Here is a 20,045-nt window from a genome sequence, read left to right as displayed (position 1 = left end):
TCATCAGCTAACCTACAGTTTAGCTCTCTTGCTTAAGCTGTTTATACCACTGTTTTTCTGGCTCTGTTTTGTTACTGCAGAATAATAAAAAAATACATATATTTATATATATTTTCCACATATATAATACTTTTATAAGGCGTCATATTTTAATATAGTAAAACAGAAAGATTCTGGGCCTAACACAATATGACCAAATAAACAGTTGTTGCATTTTGGCTGTTAGCTCATTTACTTGTAGCCTTTTATCATGAACAAAAAATTAAAAAACAATCATCAGTGACACTGTTGTCTATAGTTATTTAAATGAAATTATATTATACGTTTAAACTACTTCAACAGTTATTTTCAGTATTATATATATATAAGTTAGGCCAAACAACTAAGGGTGTAGGTTTCGTTTAACATTGAGGAGTTTGATGGTCCTCCACCAGAAAATTTTGAGCGTCAAAAACTTAATGTCCTGCATTCTGTTAAATTTTTATGCAGCCATTTGTGCCTTTTCTGCATCAATTTATGGTGCAAATGTATTTCATTATGTCAAAATAAAAGTGCTCTGCTACTTCCTTGTTTTTATTGGGGGGCACAAATGCACAAATGTTCTACCCATGTAAAATAAAAAAATAAATGAAATCTACCCCTATAGCAACAACTGTATGTAGACATAATTTGCTGACTAAATAAAATGTAGCAGTAATTTGTTTTTGTTTACACACTGTCATCGTAAAATATTCAGTAAAAATCAACACGGTACAAGAATAGCAACAGAACTTTACGTTTTAAATGAACAATGAACAAACTACTCGTCACAGTTTTATAACAGATCTTATTTTTTATTGAGGAGAGTCAAGTTGGGCTTTCCATTTTTAGAAAATAAACCAATGACAATATTACAAATAATGAAATTGTTACATCATTCACAGGGTTACAGTCAATATACATTTATACAGAAATACAGGATGGCCCACATCAGTCACAGTGGTCTGAACCGGCACTGGTCTACAATGTGGGCTTTAGAGGACCGGGGGGAACACGTGGAGGACCCCTGCCTGTACTAACCAACAGCCAGAGAGGTAGTGGGAGGGGGGTGTTCAGGGGCAGGGAGGGTGTGGGAGGGGGGTAACAGAGGGGAACACAGGGTCATGTGGGGGAACACAGGTGGCAGGGTTGGTGTAGTGGCACCAAAGTTTGTCCAACAGAGGGAAAGACACAGGCTTGTTCTGAGCAGCAGCAGCCGGCCCTGCTGAAGAGTCCTGAACACCGGAGCTCAGCCTGCCGCAGCATTCACAGACTATCTGCACCTGAAAGTGTCAATCCAACAAGCTACATGTGACCACCACGGCAGCAGAGGGCGCTCTGGTGCCTTCGTGCTGCACCCATTTAAAAAAGGAGCCATTTTCTGTGCGCCACAACAGGAGGCAGGCCTCTCGCTCCGACCATGCTGTACAGTTGGGCGGCGTTCAAACGCAGCCCAGTGGGTACAACCTGGCACGGCTCGTGTTTATGCACACGATCATGTAACAGTAACGCTGAGACTTAATGGTTTTCCTCCGTCCTTCAGAAATTGGCACACGGTGAGGGCAGGAGTGGTTTTTACTTTGCTTCACAGATGTTAAGAGGAGAGTGTGTTTTGCTGAAAGTTGCAGTCGGCAAACGTTGTGTGAAACCGTCACGGGCGTCGGGACCACACTGCAGAAAGTTTTTTAGACAGGAGAAGCTGGGGTCTGTGTGTGGATGGCAGATTTGTGGTACTGTAACTATTTACAGTAAAACTACATCTGAAAAGTTAAATATTGTGTCTGGAAAGTAAACAGCTGATTCAAAGGGGAAATTAATTAAACAAAAAGGGCACAAATACCTCAAATCCTGAATTGACACACGGTGGATTTAAGTTTCCCCGTGATCCAATACTGTGGAAGCCATTTACAGTAATGGACAATAATTTCACTTGAATGAAATATTCAGTCTGATTGAGGCAGGCGATAAAAGAATAATCACCACATTAAGTAAGATTTCTTTTAGAAATATGCCCTCCATAAAAAAGATGAATCACTAACTTGCTTTTTATGCATTTTTCAATACTTGTATTTGGACGTCGGGGGGTTTAATGTTTTTTTCACATCTCGGGCTTTATTGTAAAGAAAGCGGCCGGTCTGCTGCTGAAATAGGAAGTAACAAACCACTTGAAACACTTGACATAAGTGCGTCAGTCTCTTCTCCATGCTACCACTGCTCAGCTTGAACTGCAACAATACGTCTCTTCTGTGCCATCAAAAAAAAGAAGAAAAAAAAGATACATAAATACTCAATGCAGTGCTTTCAAACACTCCACATTCAATCAAAAACCTTAAAACTCCTTCAGATAAAATGAAAAACAAACCCTTCAGAGGGAGTTCAACAGAAAAAGTATCCTCTCTGCGGCAACAGTATGCAACATAAAGTCAACTTCAGCACTATTTTATGTCTTGGCCATAAGCGCGCCTGCCCACCCTGTTTAAGGTACTTCCTTGAAGCAAAGTTCAAGGATAATTGCTTGATTAATAACTCACAGTCTTGGCAGCGTCCGTGGACAAGCATCTGAATGAGCTTTAATGGGGCCGGAGCAGAAACTCGCCCGCCTCGTGTGTACTTTAGATTAATTTCTCGAACAACATTAAGCGTTTTTCCTGACGTCGGAATATTCGCCGTACCGTGAGAAGCCTCGCAAAAGTAAAACTGATGAGCTGTTAAGCATTGAGAAATGGAAAAGGGAAGACGGTCTATAGCTGGGTTTAAGAAGCATGTTGGCATCAGTGGCATTTAGGTCACAGCATCACTCCTCAGTCGCTCCTCAGCTGTGACTAACAGCTTGTGATTGTCCTCCTCCTAGTTTCATGTTATAAAAGCTCCCAGGGAAAATATTCGTTCTGATGTGTTGCACTGCAGATGAAAAAAAAATAAGCGAGGAGGGGATTATGGAGCAGAAAGAGAATAAAAATCCCTCCACTCATGTCCTTGAATTCTCCGGAGAGCCGGGGATAATGAAAGGTAAGACGACAGGGGTGCAGTAACTGAGGGGTTCTCGCTTTCTTCAACCGGGGCTTTGGGGCTAAAGCTGTCTGTAGTGACACCACAAAAACCTCAGGTCAACTCTGAGGATTTGGTTCAAGCGAACATGGAAGCTTTGTCCAGTCTCTTTTTTTTAATTTCACACGTGGCATGCAGCATCAGGACAAGACAAGACACAACTGCCCCTGCCGATGAGTGTCAGTTCGCCGGCTGCTGTTGACGCTTATAAAGTCGCAGAGACGAAACCGGACAACTGCTGAAAGCCGACTGAGCGGAGATCAGTGGGAGCGGCAGACAGGTGGCTGACAGGCATGTGTGTGATCAAGGGGAGAGAGGGTGGAATCAGTGCCTGGACAGAGCGGCTGTGATCGGGGCGCGGCCGCCCCGCTGTGACCGGACACATCTGACCGATGGTTCACAGCTGGACGTCCGTGTCTGGCTGTCAGGTCTCGGAGCGGGGCCCGGCAGGAACTCCGCGCTGCTGATATCACTTACTGGCTGTATACATAAACCCCCGCCCGCTTCAGCGACTCCAGGGAATCCCTGCGTCGTCGTTACGAACGCCATCTTTTCCCCTTTTACACCAACGATGACCCGAACAATGATTGACAGCTCTGTACTCATGAGACAGGAAGCCACACAATAAATGCATATACGGTCTATAAAATGAAAACCTGTCACAGGGAAACGCTGTTTATCTACATGTGCACCAACATGATTCAAAGTAAATGTCGAAGCATTGATGGAAGATCCAGAGTGTTTGTTGGAGTCGAACAATAGACTCAGTGCAGAAAAACAAAACAAAACTAAAAGTAATAATAATAACAATTCAATAATATCCATACAGAAATTGCAAAAATATAACACGTTGCATTTTTGTTTTTTAATTCAACAAACGCCTGATTGTAAAGTATATTCATGACTGTGTGTTTGTGTGTGTGTGTGTGTGTGTGTGTGTGTAAAATAACCATGTGTGGTATCAAAACTTTAATACTTTAAACATAAAAACGTCTTTTCAAAAAAGGAAAAACTGGAAGAAGAAGAAACGCTGAATATAATGCAGCCACATTATACTCCGTAAAGTGTGTCAAATCCAAGCTCTTACCAAACAGAGTTCTAGTAATTGCAGCAAATCAAAGCACTGTGAAATTAACCACTCACTCAGCATGCTATCAAACACGAGTCCCGGCGCTTCGGGAGCCACTGTGCACGTGGCGTGTGTGTGTGTGTGTGTGTGTGTGTTGGAGATGAAGGAAGATGCTGTAATGGTACACACCACATGTATGTGGATGTAAACAGTAGAACCTGTTTTTGTGTTTGCTGTTGTTATTTTTTTTCTCCACAAGCTTTTTTTTTATTTTTATTTTTTCACAGAATAAAGACAGGAAGTGACGGTGACAACAACTTCAATCCTCCCTGTCGTTTCAGTTGTTTCAGTTTCTGAGTCGTCGCGTTATGGCAGGTCGAGTGCGTCTGATATGTACAGTACAGGATCGTGACTGGGAAGAGTTCCATTTGGCAGGCTGTGAATATTTCACCGTGAACGAAAAGAGAAATTTGTCTACAGTGAGAGGAAGCATGGTGAGACGGAATTCTTCATCACAAAATTTCACACAATATAGAAAATTACTTGCAATGAAAAAAAAAAGTTGTTTTTTCTTTTTTCTTGTGAGTTTTCAGTCTGAATGATTTTTGACATCAGTCTATGCCAAACGTCCCATTTCATGGTTTTTTAATTTATTTTCTCTCCTTGGGGAAACATGGGAGTGCACGTCAGGTCCCTCGGTCTCCTCTGCGGTGTCAGAAGGCCGCGGAGGACTCTGCGTTTCCTCGTGATGTCCAAAATTAAAAAGATGCAAAGACAATATCCACACCTTCGTTGAGGACGACCTCCTCAACTCTTCCTTTGTTTTCTTCTTTTTTTTTCTCGCCCTTTTAAAGGGTAGCTTTCCTACTCAGTTCGTCTAGCGTACAAGCTTATATCATCTATAAATTTAGATAAACTCCTTGCCTTTTCTCAGTTTTTCTTTTTTTTGTCCTTTAAAAAATTCTTTACAAAATTATCAGAACAAACAAACCGAAAAAAAATTAAAATGTTCAACATCAAATGAAAATTGGTGGAAGTTTGAAAAAACATGTGTTGCTGGTCACTTCTAACCTCCCGTGTTTCTGGCTCCAAAGGTGGGTCGGCTGTGGGTCCTCATCACATGGACTAGTTTCCACAACTCTCCACAGCTGATCCCAAAGATGGAGGGAGAGTCAGGGTGAGGGGGTGAGAGGAAGGAGAGAGGGAAGTGGAGAGGGGGAACGGGGGATGAATGGTAGTCTGGTGGGAAGACCAGACACACTGTAACGCGAAAAAACATCCACTCCATCCTCCGCACCCAGAGCCCTGCATCCCAACCGCCTTTTTCTTTTTTTTTCTTCTTTTTTTTTACCCCCCTCTGCTCCGCTCGGGAGGGTCAAACCTCCACCGACTGGATCTGGTTCATCTGTGCCCGCATCATCTGGACGCTGTTGAGGATCTTCTTTTGATGGCCCGCTAACGTCACCCCCACCCTCAGGATGTCACTGTGAGGAGAGACAGATGTCAGGATTAAGTTACCGCACAGTATAAACACTCCCGCACAATCTATCTACTGTACAGCATCTCTCTGCGTCTATCAACAACACAACATATGGACGCGCAACAAGACGGCTCGCAGCGGAGAACAGCTGAAAGGAAAAAACATATATGAAAACTGAGATGACAGTAAAGTAACAGGCATGAAACAGCTGCGTGTTCATCCATCTTTGAGGACAGAGAGCTTATATAATCACAGAACAATGTTTAGATGCCACTTTGGTGTGTTTTTCTGGCGACTGACTCGTGCGGTTAACCCCACCCATCTCATCCCAACAAAACAAACGTTACACAAAATCACAACATCTCATTGACTCTCTCGTAGAGACGAGATTCATCGCAGAGATCATATCTAAATATGTGAATACGGAGGTGTGCGCCCGTGCCACATGGCTTTCTCAGGTCAGACCGAGTCACAGATTAGATGACTTCAGACTCGACTTGACAAAATGGTAAATGGTCTGCACGTGTATCGCACTTTTCCAGTCTTCTGACCACTCAAAGCGCTTTTACACTACGAGTTGCATTCACACATTTACACACCGGTGGTCGAGGCTACTGTACAAGGTGCCACCTGCTGCTCAGTAACCATTCACACACTCTCACACACCGATGGAACAGCCATCAGAGGCAATTTGGGATCAGTATCTTGCCTGAGGATACTTCAACATGCAGACTGGAGGAGCCGGGGATTGAACCGATCAGTGGACAACCCGCTCTACCTCTAAGCCGCAACCGCCAAATAAAAAAAGACACTCAACCAGTGACTCCTGACCTCACTTTGACTTCAGTCTTTTCACTTGAAAAATAATTGAAACTTCCCCCAAAATTTAAAGAACATAAATAAAGTATGTTTAAAAAATGCACCATGAATCAGTTCATTCCCCGAATCAACTAACATTGACGCTACTCACTCCCAGCAAGTCGACGCTTATTTCCATACATGATCCACTTTGTTTGAACCAATCCGACGGCAGCCAATCACGTTGCAGGAGAGAACCATAAAGAACTTTCGTTAACATTACTGAGTGCCAGATGGACAAAAAAATGATAGCGATGATATTTTCGTTTGTGTATAAAAACTATGGGATGGAAAAAAGAAATCACAGTATGCAAAAACACGCATGCAAAAATTACAGACGGCGACACGACGACTTCAAACAAATGTTAACAAATAAATACAAATTTTAAAAAGCATTCAGGATTTTTAAAATCTTACATGAGATTTTTTAAAAGTTTTTTAAATGCCATTTAGAATGAAATTTAATACCAATTTTATATTAAGCAAAACTGAATAAAAAATATGAACCGACTTTACTTTAGATAAGGAACCATTTTGGCCAAATGTTCAATGTCACTTGTTTGGTCTATTTAAAAAGTTGGACAATCTGCTTTAAATGCTGAGCTGTTTTGAGTGGATCACATGGAAAACAATGAACATATTATATTATCATTAAAATATCTATCTGGTTTGCCTTAAAAAAGCTTGCTCATTGTCATGTAATTCGATGTGGTGAAGTGTGTTTGTTCCTCTGTCGCAGGGGTCTTCAACATTTTTCAGGCTAAGGGACCCTTAGCTGAAAGAGAGACGGATCTACGGAATAATGAATTGGAGATCTCCCTGCAGTTACTCTGAGGATCCCCTAGATCTGTGGTTTCCAACTGGTCCAGATTTCTCCTTAATCATTAGTTCGAGGTCCACACAGTTTAATATGTTCAGCATCATACTTGTGTTTGGCCACGCTGTCGAGCTAGTTTGCTGTCTCTGTCAAGTAGCTGTTGGTTAGTCACTCAGTCTACAGCAGGAAAAAACACTTCAAAATAAAATATCTGTGCCGGAAACTGTACTTGAAAATAATGTGTCTCTTTTACAAACTGGACACGTTGGTGAGTCACTTGCGGTCCATTTAAAATGGACCGCAAGTGACTCACCAGTTGGGAACCACTGCCCTAGAGGTCATGGACTCCCTGTTGAAGACCCAGTGTCTGTCCTTATGAGCATCACATTGATGCGAGAGGCATTCAGTAAATTATTTTAAAAATAGATGTTACCAATTATTTGTGAGATTCTTACAATGCAACATCAGGAAAAACAACAATTCATAAATGTTTACTGCCCTTGTCTTAGCATTTTTAAGACATTTTAATACTCATTAAGGCCTTTTTTTTTAAGATCAATGAATTCAGTGCCTTTTAAGAATTTTCAAGGATCAGATGGAACCCTGCTTTCATTTGGTGAAGCACATTATGACATGTTTGGGACTTTAAACTCAAAGTTTATGACTTGTGACTTGACTGCAAAGCCTTGAGACTCACACAACAATGACTTGGCTTCACCTCCGTGCCAAACAAAACAGCCAGTCTTCATGAAGGCAGCAGCCTCGGCTCCAAACACAATAATACGCTGAACATTAGACAATGAGATTCCTCTCTCCTCTAATTCTGAATCTCAACTGTAATCATGTTTATTGGATTACACATTACCGTCTGTTCTGTTCAAAGAATTGAAGCTCAGCATCTCTGCGGGTTAATCTCTGACTCGTGATGCTGTCATCCATAGACAGAAAAAGATTTTATCTGTGTCTCTACAGGTGGTATGCTTAAGATGATTTTATCTTGTGTGTTAGGGTGATTTTTCCTCTAATATTTCGGCTAACTGAGCCCGTGTTATGTTCCCTCTCAATCCTTAAACTGAGGTCAGAGAGAGGCCTGCTGAACACATGGCGAAGAATAAAGGGCGCTGTTGTGGCTTCGAGCTATTGTGCCCACTGTTCAGCCTCGCAACTGCAGTATTACGATCTGTTAATTACATGCAGTGCAGCTCTTTTATAACGAGCCAGAGGCAGAGTCTGGTGCTCGTTCAAGTTTTAGGGATATACGAGGTTTCGGAGAACCCGCCTCATGCGATCATTTCCTCGTGCTTATCAGACCCAGAACGGTGGGAATTGCTCGACACTTACTCCATGGTCATCTGGGACACCACATCAAATGTAGAAAAGTCAGCGCTGGCGAAATTGTCTTTGTACTGGCCCATCTTGATGGCATCCAGCCACTCGTCCACAGTGCTGAAGCTGGAGAAGTCTGGGATGCTGCGGTCCAGGAGAGGGAGATGAACACTGAGGGGGGACACAAGCCGAAGCCATTAAGAATCATCGTAATACAAAATGGCAGCTCTAAAATCATAGACAGCCCGGACCACCTGCACATGATTCAAACATGAATTATTACATTAGGTTTTCAAAAGGCTAGACAGAACTTAGAGAATCCCACCGGCCTTATCCATGAACCAATATTTTCCAAACTGATTCCTCATAAAGTGTATTTTCCAAATGAAGTGATAGGCTTCAAGGAGCCAATATATCCCCTCAGTGTCTGTGGAAAATCTGGCCCTCGGTCCCGCACGCCACCACAAATGAAAGTACAGACAGGGATAATGGAAATCAGTAAACCCTCGCTCTCAGAGGAAACTAACACCCAGAGCAGAAACGCTTCAAAATGTTTTGTTTTGAAAATTGCACAACGGCTTCAATCCAGGTTTCGCCTGAAGCGTTCGTGGGAAGGATTTGATCTATCAAACCGAAAGGCTTTAATTTACATAACCGCTCGGCGCCAGGAGAAACAAGAGACACTGTGTTCGGAAAAAAAAAAGAAGAAGTCAACTGTGCCACGGATGGCACTTTGGCAGGAGCATGAATTTCCTGTTAGGAAGAGGAAAGCCTTTACATTTAGAGAGGATCAGATGCATTATATTGTTCAAGATGTTATCCACATCAATGTGCAATGATGCTAAAACCAGAGGCCTGTCTTGTGGGATGCCTACAGAGTCGAGATAAAACACACATGCAGATCCCTCACAGACTGAGGAGCAGAGACGTAGGTTTAACACTAGTCCGCTCCATATGCTGTGACTAAGACAACGTAGACAAACGTATCACTTTAAACAAATTTGATCAGCATCCTCCCCGCCGCTCACCCTGAAGATAACGGGGTCATGGCCTTTAGCGTGTTGGGGTTGCGGATCATCTTGTCGAGGTTGTTGACGATCTGACTGAACTTGGGCCGGTTGTTGCGGTCCTTCTGCCAGCAGTCCAACATGAGCTGGTGCAGGGCGCTGGGACAGTCCATGGGTGGGGGCAGCCGGTAGTCCTGCTCTATGGCGTTGATGACCTGCAGGGGGAGACAGAGATCTCTAAGGGTTGCTATGAGGCTCTACAAAGAGGAGGTCGAGTGATGGAGAGGAGAGGAGTGTACGAGCCAGTGCTCATGTCCTTTAGTTCAGTCAAAGTCCTACTTAAAGACAAACACCTAATTTAAGAATTCTAATATATTATTTCCATGATCTAGGAATGTTCAATCAATATATGTGAGCTTCTCTCTCAAAGCCAGAAACCAGAGTCTCAAACTTGTGATGTCATCAAGTAAAAAGTTTGGAGCTGCTAGACGATGAATGGGAGCCTGATTTTATGTTTGTTCTCTTTTAATACCCAAATCAGCTTTATTCTGTTGTAGAGTTCTCAGTTGTGAAACAGAAATATGCCTGAACGTTTCCCTGATTGCTCTCACTGTCATCTATAACATCTTTCCCAATTCATTTTCTATGGAGCAGCTCCACACTTTAAACTTGACTTGTCACAAATTTAAGTTTAAGCACTCTAGTTTTTGGATTTGGGAAAGTTGTTCATGTGTACATATATTTTTTTACTGTCTTAGACCACAGGAATAACATGTATGGACACATAGGAAGAAGGCAGTGAGCAACGAAAAAAGAAAAAAAGACCCAAAAACTTAGCGACAAATTTATAAAAAGAGAAAATTAAAACCAAGAACATAAGTACAAAGAAAGAAAGAAAGTTAAAAACAAACAGGTGAGAGGAAATGACCTGGAAAGAGTGCTTAAAAATGCTAATAATTATGTGATAATTCTAAAATATAAAATAATAATAATATTTATTATTATTATAAATGTAGTTTTTCCTAGCTTTTTCCCTAGTTTTTTAAAACAATTTTCTATTATTTTTCTATTATTTTTTTAAGTTTGTGGGACATTTCTTACCAAGTTGCTCGTTGTCTTTTTTCCCATGTTTTAAAAAGAAATTGCACCGATTAACTCAGGGTTCAAAGGTCTAAATACTTTGATGATGTGATGTCGCTCCAGGTTTCAGAGGGTTAAGTTAATGCAGAGAAGCATTTGCAACAAAACACACTTAAAGTATTAAAAGTTAAAGTACTCTTCATGACCAAGAATGGCTCTTCTGACTGATATATTATTAATATTACATAATTAAATTGTTTATAGTGAATGCATAAGTAGCATTTTGCTGTTGTAGCTGGTTGAGGCGGAGCTCACTGTAACTACTTCATGTACAGTTCGTCTCCAGGGCTCTCCCACTCTGGAACCCTGTTGCTGTGAGGCGACAGTGCTAACCACTGCACCACCATGCTGCCCAAGTTTACAGGTCGTGTCTAATATAAGGTAAATACGGGCACTGATGCTCTCTCCATGTAACGAGCGTGTGTGCCTCTCATCATGTGGTGAAAACAACTGCTGCAGTCATCAGTGTGTCACTGTAAGAGTCAAACTGTTAAATTATCCTTATTACTTAAACACATACAAATGTGTAAATATATATATTTGTGCACAAATCTCCACCTAAGCTCTGTATGTGCGGAGTTGTTAAACAGCCGTCAGGTCATTAAGAACATAAACCTTATTCCACCAACTTCACTTTTCTGCCAGCCGTGACCTCATCTCTGGCCTCTACAAAGTATTTAATGCTCTCGCTCTCTGCAAAGTCACATTAAAGATACATCTGGCTTGGGCCGGTGATGTTGTTGGTCGGGGGGGCACTCAGAGGTGGTGCACGGTTAACAGAGTGAAACAACCCCGAGGACACTTTGTGACGGGGACGCACAATCCCCTGCTCATTATCAAGGCCATTAAAGGAGCTCCATTCAGACTCAGATTAATCTCATTCATGAGACCTCCAAACGAGGACCCCGATGGAGCAGAAACACTATCTGGAGCTGCTAATAAGATAACCGTTGAGGTCCTCAGTCCCTCTTAGCACATTAGTGTTCTCACTTTCAATTTGAAACTATTTTCATTATCTCTCTCCCCATAATTTGCTCTCTCCTCTGCTACCCAGAGGGAGATAGGAAATGGAGGCTCCAGTCAAGAGCAGAAATTGTCCACTGAGCACTGCCGTGCATTTCAAATGATCTGATTATGTCTCTGCGGTGAGTGTGGGGGAATTTTCATATAAAACCCATGAGTGAAAGCTGCTGTTTAGCTGTGGGAAAGCAGATACGATGACAAAATGTATCTCTGAGGAGTCTGTAATGAAACCCAGGAAGCTGATAATGTACATATGTGTACATAGCGAGGCCTTGTTTCAAAAAATGTTTAAGGGGGGAAATTTGACTCAAGAATCAGCCATTTAAAAAACGCTACCGGCGAGTTTAATACATACGTCTTGATTGGTCATGTCCCAGTAAGGCCTCTCTCCGTAGGACATGACTTCCCACATGACGATCCCGTAGCTCCACACATCGCTGGCAGAGGTGAACTTCCTGTACTGGATAGCTTCGGGCGCAGTCCATCGGATAGGAATCTTCCCTCCCTGCAAAACACAAAGAGCGCAACCTCAGCGAGGGAAGCGAGACCGAAACCCGACCGTCACAGTGTCCTGGCTCCGGAGAGAGACACCGTTCACGGCAACAATGCTGATGGTAATCCAAACTGGGAGGTGGATATAACAAAACCCCTGGGAGTAAAGTGTGGTGCATGAAATACTGGAGAGGGAGGAAAAGAAGAACAGGTGAAGGGATGATGTTTGTATTGATAGGGAGTGTGGGAGTATGTCTAGGCCTGGGTTAAATAAAACAGTGACAGCACCGGATGAATTGGATTCTCAATCAGGACACTTCAGATAAGTTCCCATTCACCAAATATATTAAAATCTGAGAAGCCTCTCAGACACTGGTTTAATCAAGACTTGAAAGTGTCTTACCAGAGCACTGGTGTAGGTGGGGTCTGATGTATCATCCTCCAGGAAACGCGACAGACCGAAGTCCGACACCTTGCACACAAGGTTGCTGTTGACCAGGATGTTTCGGGCAGCGAGGTCGCGGTGCACGTAGTTCATGTCGGCCAGGTATTTCATGCCCGAGGCGATGCCGCGGAGCATACCAACGAGCTGGATCACAGTGAACTGCCCGTCATTTTGCTGTGGAACAAACAAACTGTGTTACAACGTCTGAGAGAGGTGACGTTCTGAGCTGCATATAGTCGGGCCAGCAGGATGAATTTAAATATTTTAATTTCAGACACAAACAGATAGATTTATTAGAGTGCTGCATTAGTGTGAAAGGCTGAAAGCAACACAGACGGGGAGTGTCTCATTTTGTACAGACAGAAAAGTGATCAGAATTTGAAAGAGGCTTTAATCACATTTAAAAGCCTTTACACAGTGGCTTTTTAGCTGCGTTCAGATCTGATGTGTTTGCTTGTGTTTTTTTTTTTTCATAACAATGTGAACTGCATAAAACACATGGGATTTGGTCTTTTCAATTCTGCTTTGGACCTTTTAGGCTTTGTTCACACTGCAAGGCTTAGTGCTCAGTTTGGACATCAATTTAAATGTGGCCAATATTAGTTTAGAAAAACCTCTTGAGATTAAAAATCTCTTTTTCAAATATACAACAACAAATATACAGAATAAAAATGCGTAGCTCTAAAACAAGCAATATGAAACACAAAATAAGATTACTACAGAAAAAAGCCAAAAATATGTTAATATATACTAGAAATGAACCATAAAAACGCAAGAACAGCAACTACACATGATTACAAAGACCAGCTAAGGTGCACTGTGACATTGGCATGTAGAAGATCGTGCACAAAAATCCTGCAACAGTGCTTTGAAACAGCCGAGGGGAACCAAAGAGTGCAGCTTTCCTTCCTGTCCTTGTGCAGGAGATTCCACATATAAGCACCACTGACCTAAGACGCATGTCAATATGAGGTGTAAACAGCGCCTTAGAATCCAGTGTGAACTGGTCACAGTCCCACACTGACTCAGATGAGCGAAAGGAAAATAAGAAAGAAGTACGAACGTAGCGCACTGCTCTATGGAAGTAAACATGGACGCCACTGAAGTCCGAGTTTAAGTTGATGTGCAGCGGAGGCCAGTGAATTCATGAGCAGATGATAAAGAGGACGAGGATGAGGAAGAAGAGAGCTGAATATTTAATCATGGCTTTTTGTGGAGCAGTGACTTCTGCTTCTGTACGGAGGTGTGTGTGTGTGGATGTAGTCGGAGTCAGGAGTGGTGGGATTGTGACGACGTGAATGGCCTCACTGAAACAGATTTCTACCAATATTTCCACAAGACTCTTGTGGCAAGAAATCAGCTCTGACTTGTGACAAATGTTGATTTAAAGTGACAAAACATTCGCCTGAATTCCAATATTGCTGTTCAGACTGAGATCTATGGAACTTTGGATGAATTAATCGGTTGGTTCTTGTCATTGTGTGTAGGTTGCCTAATATTTCTACATGTTACTGTGTATCTTTTATGTTTTTAATTGTGTTGTTGTTTGGCTGTAACTTTCTGTGTGCTGCTGTCTTAGCCAGGTCTCCCTCGTAAAAGAGATTGTTGATCTCAATGGGACTTACCTGATTAAATAAAAAAATAAAAAATAAATAAATAAAATTTGGCAAATTTAGAGCCTGAACTGCGCCAGTTAATTTTAGCATTTAAAAAAAAAAAAAAAAAAAAAGCCAATAAAAAAGGAAACCAATGGAAAAAAAAGCATTAAAATTGTTTTTATTTTGATTTTTCTTGTTTGGCATTCTGATGTTTCTTCATGTCACTGTTGAGGGACTGTCTCCAGAAGAGACGTTCTCTCCTCATTATGCAGATTACATTTAAATACTTTCCTTACCCCCTCCCCTCAAACTCCTCCCCTCCACTTCAAAACAGTGACAGAATATTGAGACTGAAAAAAAGAATATAAAGAAAACTGACGCTTCAAAAATATAAATATAAAATAATAAAATATTTTTAGTGCCTGTGTTTCATTTTTTGATGCTTAATTCAATTTTTGATGGCACAACACACTGTCACTGTTGAAGCTCCACAGAGGTTGCAATTCCAAAAAATCCTGTATCCTGACCTGTATCTGATTTAAGATGACACGTGAAAGTAGCACGAGTTTTGGGCTGTTCCCACTGTTATGAAGAAGAAAACAAAACAAAACTGAGTCACATATGAACAAAGAAAAAAATCCCTGCAGTTTAAACGCAGCCGAAGATAAAAGATCTAAAATAGTTTTATTGTTCCACTGAAAAAAAATTGGATGACTTTCTCTCTAATGATTCTCATCATCTCTGGACAAAATGTGCCGTTAATAAAACAAAATGATTCCCACTTCACTCCTTTTAGTCAAATCATAATCATTTCAATGTGACATGTCCACTTGTAACCCAACCCACATGTGTCTAATGTAGAGAAGTTACTTTGAGTTTCTGTGAGGAGGCCCTGCAGGACGCTAACAGGCAGGTCTGGGTTGGGCTCAACTGGCCTCTGCAGGGCTGGGCAGGGCTAAGCTGGGTCTGGCTGGCTGTCTACAGCTGTTCCCCTCCACAGTTTGGTGAGGGCTTTACCCCATGCGTGGAGAGCGTCTGGAGTGGTCGTGCAGCTGTGCCTCCAACTGCGCACACCTGCACAACTCCCCACCACCCACCACGACGCCCGGAGAACAGAGGATTCCAAAGAATGGAGCATGGGAGCTCGGGGGCGGGCGTGGACAGACGGAAAGGCCAAGAGAGGGAATTGGAAGGGCAGGCGAGCCGAGCCCCCGAGCACAGCCATATTAAGAGTCTGCATGACCGCTCCGCTAGACTATTTCTCTTTCAAACACTCTGCTGCTCATTAGGCGAGCGGGTGCTTCTCCTCACGTCAAGCTGCTCTTCCTCGTGCACCACAGCAATTAAGCAGAATGCATAATTCATGAAACCTTTCTCACAAATACACATTGCCACCTAGAGTAATCTGTGCGCTGTGTTTGCATATACTTTAATTGGAAAGATTCCTCCAAAGTCTGTCGGGTCAAGTTGGGTGGAAGAAATAACCAGGAATCTGTAGAACTGTGAAACAAGGTCTAGCATGTTTATTTATATAAAAATACTGTCTCACATCAAAGACTGGCTTTTCTTCTCTTTACTTTTGCTGCATCCAGACAGCAGTCCAGCTCTGATCGATCTCTGTCTGTCTTCACTCTGCAGGAGGCAGCAGGGGACACGATCCTCCAGTAGACGGCTCACTACAGACACCGGTGACCATTTTATACAACCGCCCACCGATCACCACGGAGGAGACGCACGCCATGTTCAGAGGCTTTGACACTGTCAGCAATTGTTGTCATAAACTGTCACCGCGAGGTGCGGCAGAGGTTCCCCGTTGTTTTGAATACAATGTGCTGTCAAATATGTTTAGCAAACATCTACATATACACAAACACCCTTCACCGCGAGATCAAATTCCAAAAAGAGCTGATGCTTTGTGTCTCCCGAGGTCGGAGGCAGAATGCAAATAAAGACTCAGTCTGAACAGTGTGCTGACAGCAGCTCGCATGTCTTCTTCTTCTCATGGATGGTTTTGATGTAGGCTCACCGCACAGGGCTTAAACTGACGATCAGTGATAGACTGGGGGAAATTGGTAGAGACTGTTTTCAGGAAATTTAATAATGTTGTTAGATTCTTCAATTACAATGTAATGTCTCTTTTTTCATTACATACATAATTAGCTGTATATATGGAGGGTACAATGCTGTGGTCAGGGTGTCTACAGGTATCAGACACTTACATTTAATGCTTTTTAAGACCTTTTCAAGATCATTTTAACCAAATTTAAGACTGATTTTTGGACAAATGTCCTTTTTCTAATTGAAGTATATATATGTGGCTCCATGCAGGGGAGTTGTAGTGGGGGGGGGGGGACCACTACCCAGGGCCCTGATGGAAGGGCGACTTAGTCTACAATTTCATTTTACTTCTTAGTAGTTAGTGCTGTAACTAAATTAAAATGGGCTGAATAATGAAGTTGACCCCCACACATCCGCAACCTCTCAGTTATTTTCGACAACCTCTCTTTTGAAAAACATCTTTCATCAAACAACTCACCAGCACTGCCTTCTTCCACCTAAAAACCGTAGCTTGTCTCCACCCATCACTCTCCCCCTCTGCTGCTGAAACTCTCATCCATGCCTTCATTACATCCAGAATTGACTTCTGTAACAGCATTCTTTATGGTCCACCATCCAAACTCCTGAATGAACTCCAATACATCACCTCTGTCCTTCAGAACCTCCACTGGTTCCCAGTCCCACAACACATCCAATTCAAAGTCCTTCTCCTCACTTATAAAGCCCTCCATAACCAGGCCCCCTCCTACCTCGCCACCGCCACACTCCTTCCCGCAGTCTCCGCTCCTCTGATGCCAACCTCCTGACTCCACCACGCAGGACCAAGCACTAAACCTGGGGCAACAGACCCTTACCATAGCTGCCCCCTCCCTCTGGAACTGTCTCCCCAAACACATTTCAGACTGCACCGACCTCTCCTGATTGAAATCACTCATCAAAACTCTGAAAAGCGCTCTATAAATAAAATGTATTGTTGCTATTATCATTGAAAGACTGAAATTTGTATGAAAGTAGTGGGAGCTCTTCGAAGCTCCTTTCACCCCTCGAAGAACGCAAAATGGTTTAGTCCGTCCCTGCACTAGGAATTGTCTCTAAACACTGTCATGTCTTTCCCAAGAGAGAGAAATCAAGGACTCAAAAAACAAAAGAAAGAAAGACAGGAAAGAAAGCAAAAAAAATTAAATAAAAGATTTCAAAAGATACATGAGGGAGACATGGATCAAGAGAAGGACAGGGGGCTCCATAGAGACTGCTTAAGCATAGGGCCCAGAATTTGGTGCTACTGCATGCCCCTGGTTTGGTGCAGAGGTGAGTTTCATGTAGGAATATTGCTCAATCTATAGTTTGCCAACAGGTAAGTGCAAGTATAGGGCTGCATTCGACTAAGAATTCTAGTCGACCAATAGTCGTCATTTAGGGCCATTCGTCGACGAGTCGCCCACATGTTTGGTGGTTTGAATTGAAATGCACGTCACACACTGAGCGAGACTCCTGTTAAAGACGCTGTCGGCAAAGCAGTAATGATTGCGCTAAGTGGCTAATGGGCATGTAGCTACTTCCATGTTTCAGATGATACGTCATGTTTGTAGTCGACCAATGAAGATGAGTTTACATATCACCTTGGGTTTGTCCTTCACCTTCTCAAAATGATCCCACACTTTGGATTTCCTGCCCGACATGTTATTAACTAGCCTGTGGAATAACCGCAGGTACCAGCCCTGGAAATTAACCTGACTCCTGTCTGACTGCTGAGCGTGGACACTTCCTGTGTCTGTCCTTTGGTCCAGTCATATAGGTTTTGATTTATGTGATAAGGCGCAGCTCCTAAGCAACCAAAGAAATTTTGCAGACTAATGAACTTTCTGGTCGACTACTCGGGGCCACTCCTATCCAAGTATAAAGTAAAACTACAATATTAGGTTCAGTGGTCGTATTAAAGATTTGTAACATCAGAAATCAGATCATCAGAGTTTCATGCAGAGGACTCATTTTGACATTAAGATATTAAAAGATGAATATATGAAATCGGATAAAATGTTTGTGGCAGTGAAGACCTCTGTCAGTGTAAGACTATGTAATGTCTTTAAAGGCCTACATTTATAAATCTTAATTTTAAAACACGTTAAGACTTTTTAAGGACGTGCAGACACCCAGACTGTCGTAGATCACACTGTGTAACATACTGTTTTACTTCAGGAAATCCAGCGGCTTAAGTTAATTCATAATGTGGCATTCTCGCCGCACTTACACTGGCACACTCTCTGTGTCGCATTAAACAGAACGTTCCCATTACATCATCTGAAGTAAAACTAAAAATAAACCTTATTTCTGGCAGAGATCATACATCCCCAATTTCCATAAATCAGAGGCCCTTTTCTGCTCTGTCCAAAAATGCAAAAGAGAGCAATTAGCGAGGATGAAAGCTCACAAAAAAAAGTCATATTAGGAAAAAATTTGTTTTTATATCGCTAACATCCCAAGACAGATGGTGAAGGGGCCGTGTGACATCTCATCTCATAACCAGCTTCATTTTTAAACATCTGACATCTCATTTTAAGTCTCGCAAAGTATCTGAATTATTTATGCGGGTCGTAAATGTGGGAGCATGGCCGCTTCTCAGTAATATCCTTCTGGGTAGATTATGAAAATTAAAAATCACATGAACTTGTGAGCCCTGCATATTTCTTGTCAGGGAGTCATCTGAGGGAAAATAAGCGTGTGTTTGCTGTACGCATGCATATACAGCGCTGCATAATCAGTGTGCAGTAAATGCAAAGCAAAAACAAGGGAGACATCAAAGTGCATCACGAGTCCTGGACTCCAACTGGCAACACGCTGTTATCCTGCAGCTCATGGTGAGGACTGACAGAGAGAATATAAAAGAAATATAGAGACAAACATTAAATAAATCAATACTCGGGGTACGCAAATACTCTGTGGGGTTTAATAGTGATGCAAGAGCTTAGGATACCTTGAAGGAACTCGTGATTGACACTTTTTTAAGATGCTGTGAATAATGTTTACTTGAGGTAGGATTACTGTGCACGAGTGTATAAACCATGTCAAATTACTGGACAAATATGTGTGTACACGTGAGAGCGTGTCTGTGTGCAAAGAGGATATGAATCCCTGTAACTAAGCACTACTCGGGCTGAATAATTCCCTTTTTTTAAAGTAAAAAATCAATCAAATATAACTTAACACTAGTCCATACCCATTGAGTGCACAGTTGCCCACATACAGTTTCACATGGTGTGTGTTTGGGATACAGGTCATAGGAAATTGCAGATTAAATAGTCAACTGAACCCATTAAGAAGAGCAATGTATTCAGACAGAGTTTTGGTGAATCTGATAGTACGATTGCTTTATTGAAAGTACAGTAGTACCATTGCCAATAGTGGGATAGTTAGTGGGCTAAAACTGTACATTAGTAGTTGAGGTAGCACGTTGAAAGGCAGATAGTTAAAGGCCTCTAGTTTCGCAGACTGGGTGAGGCGGAGGCGCAGCGCACCTGCGCCGCGCGAAGATGTAATGAGAGTTTACTCAATTCGCCATGGCAGAAGAGAGCAGCAGCGTCAGATGGCCAAACTTCTCCCAGGAGGAAACTGATGTTTTGGTCCGGGAGGTCTGCTCGCAGTGTCCGAATATACGGAACTGCGAGCGCA

At 42.3% G+C, this 20,045-nt stretch overlaps 1 protein-coding gene across 5 annotated transcripts in view; it reads right to left on the bottom strand.

Moving 5' to 3' along the window:
- Positions 1 to 812: 812 nt before the first annotated feature.
- The window catches only part of ephb2b (eph receptor B2b), a 184,360-nt gene continuing 165,127 nt past the window's right edge, over positions 813 to 20,045 (bottom strand). For 4 of the 5 annotated variants that reach the window (XM_050038814.1, XM_050038816.1, XM_050038815.1 and 1 more), the window contains exons 12-16: positions 12,682 to 12,897; positions 12,142 to 12,291; positions 9,645 to 9,838; positions 8,632 to 8,787; positions 813 to 5,619 (exon numbers count right to left, since the gene is read on the bottom strand). In XM_050038814.1, the coding sequence (XP_049894771.1) occupies positions 5,511 to 5,619; positions 8,632 to 8,787; positions 9,645 to 9,838; positions 12,142 to 12,291; positions 12,682 to 12,897 (825 nt within the window). In that variant the 3' untranslated portion in view covers positions 813 to 5,510. Of the gene's footprint in view, positions 5,620 to 8,627; positions 8,788 to 9,644; positions 9,839 to 12,141; positions 12,292 to 12,681; positions 12,898 to 20,045 lie in introns of those variants that run through there. The other variant, XM_050038818.1, reaches the window with a different exon arrangement.

This window comes from Epinephelus moara, chromosome 24 (assembly GCF_006386435.1).
Source record: "Epinephelus moara isolate mb chromosome 24, YSFRI_EMoa_1.0, whole genome shotgun sequence".
NCBI lineage: Eukaryota > Metazoa > Chordata > Actinopteri > Perciformes > Serranidae > Epinephelus > Epinephelus moara.
The sequence above is the reverse complement of the archived record's forward strand: the minus strand, read 5'-3'. Positions and strand labels throughout refer to the sequence as shown.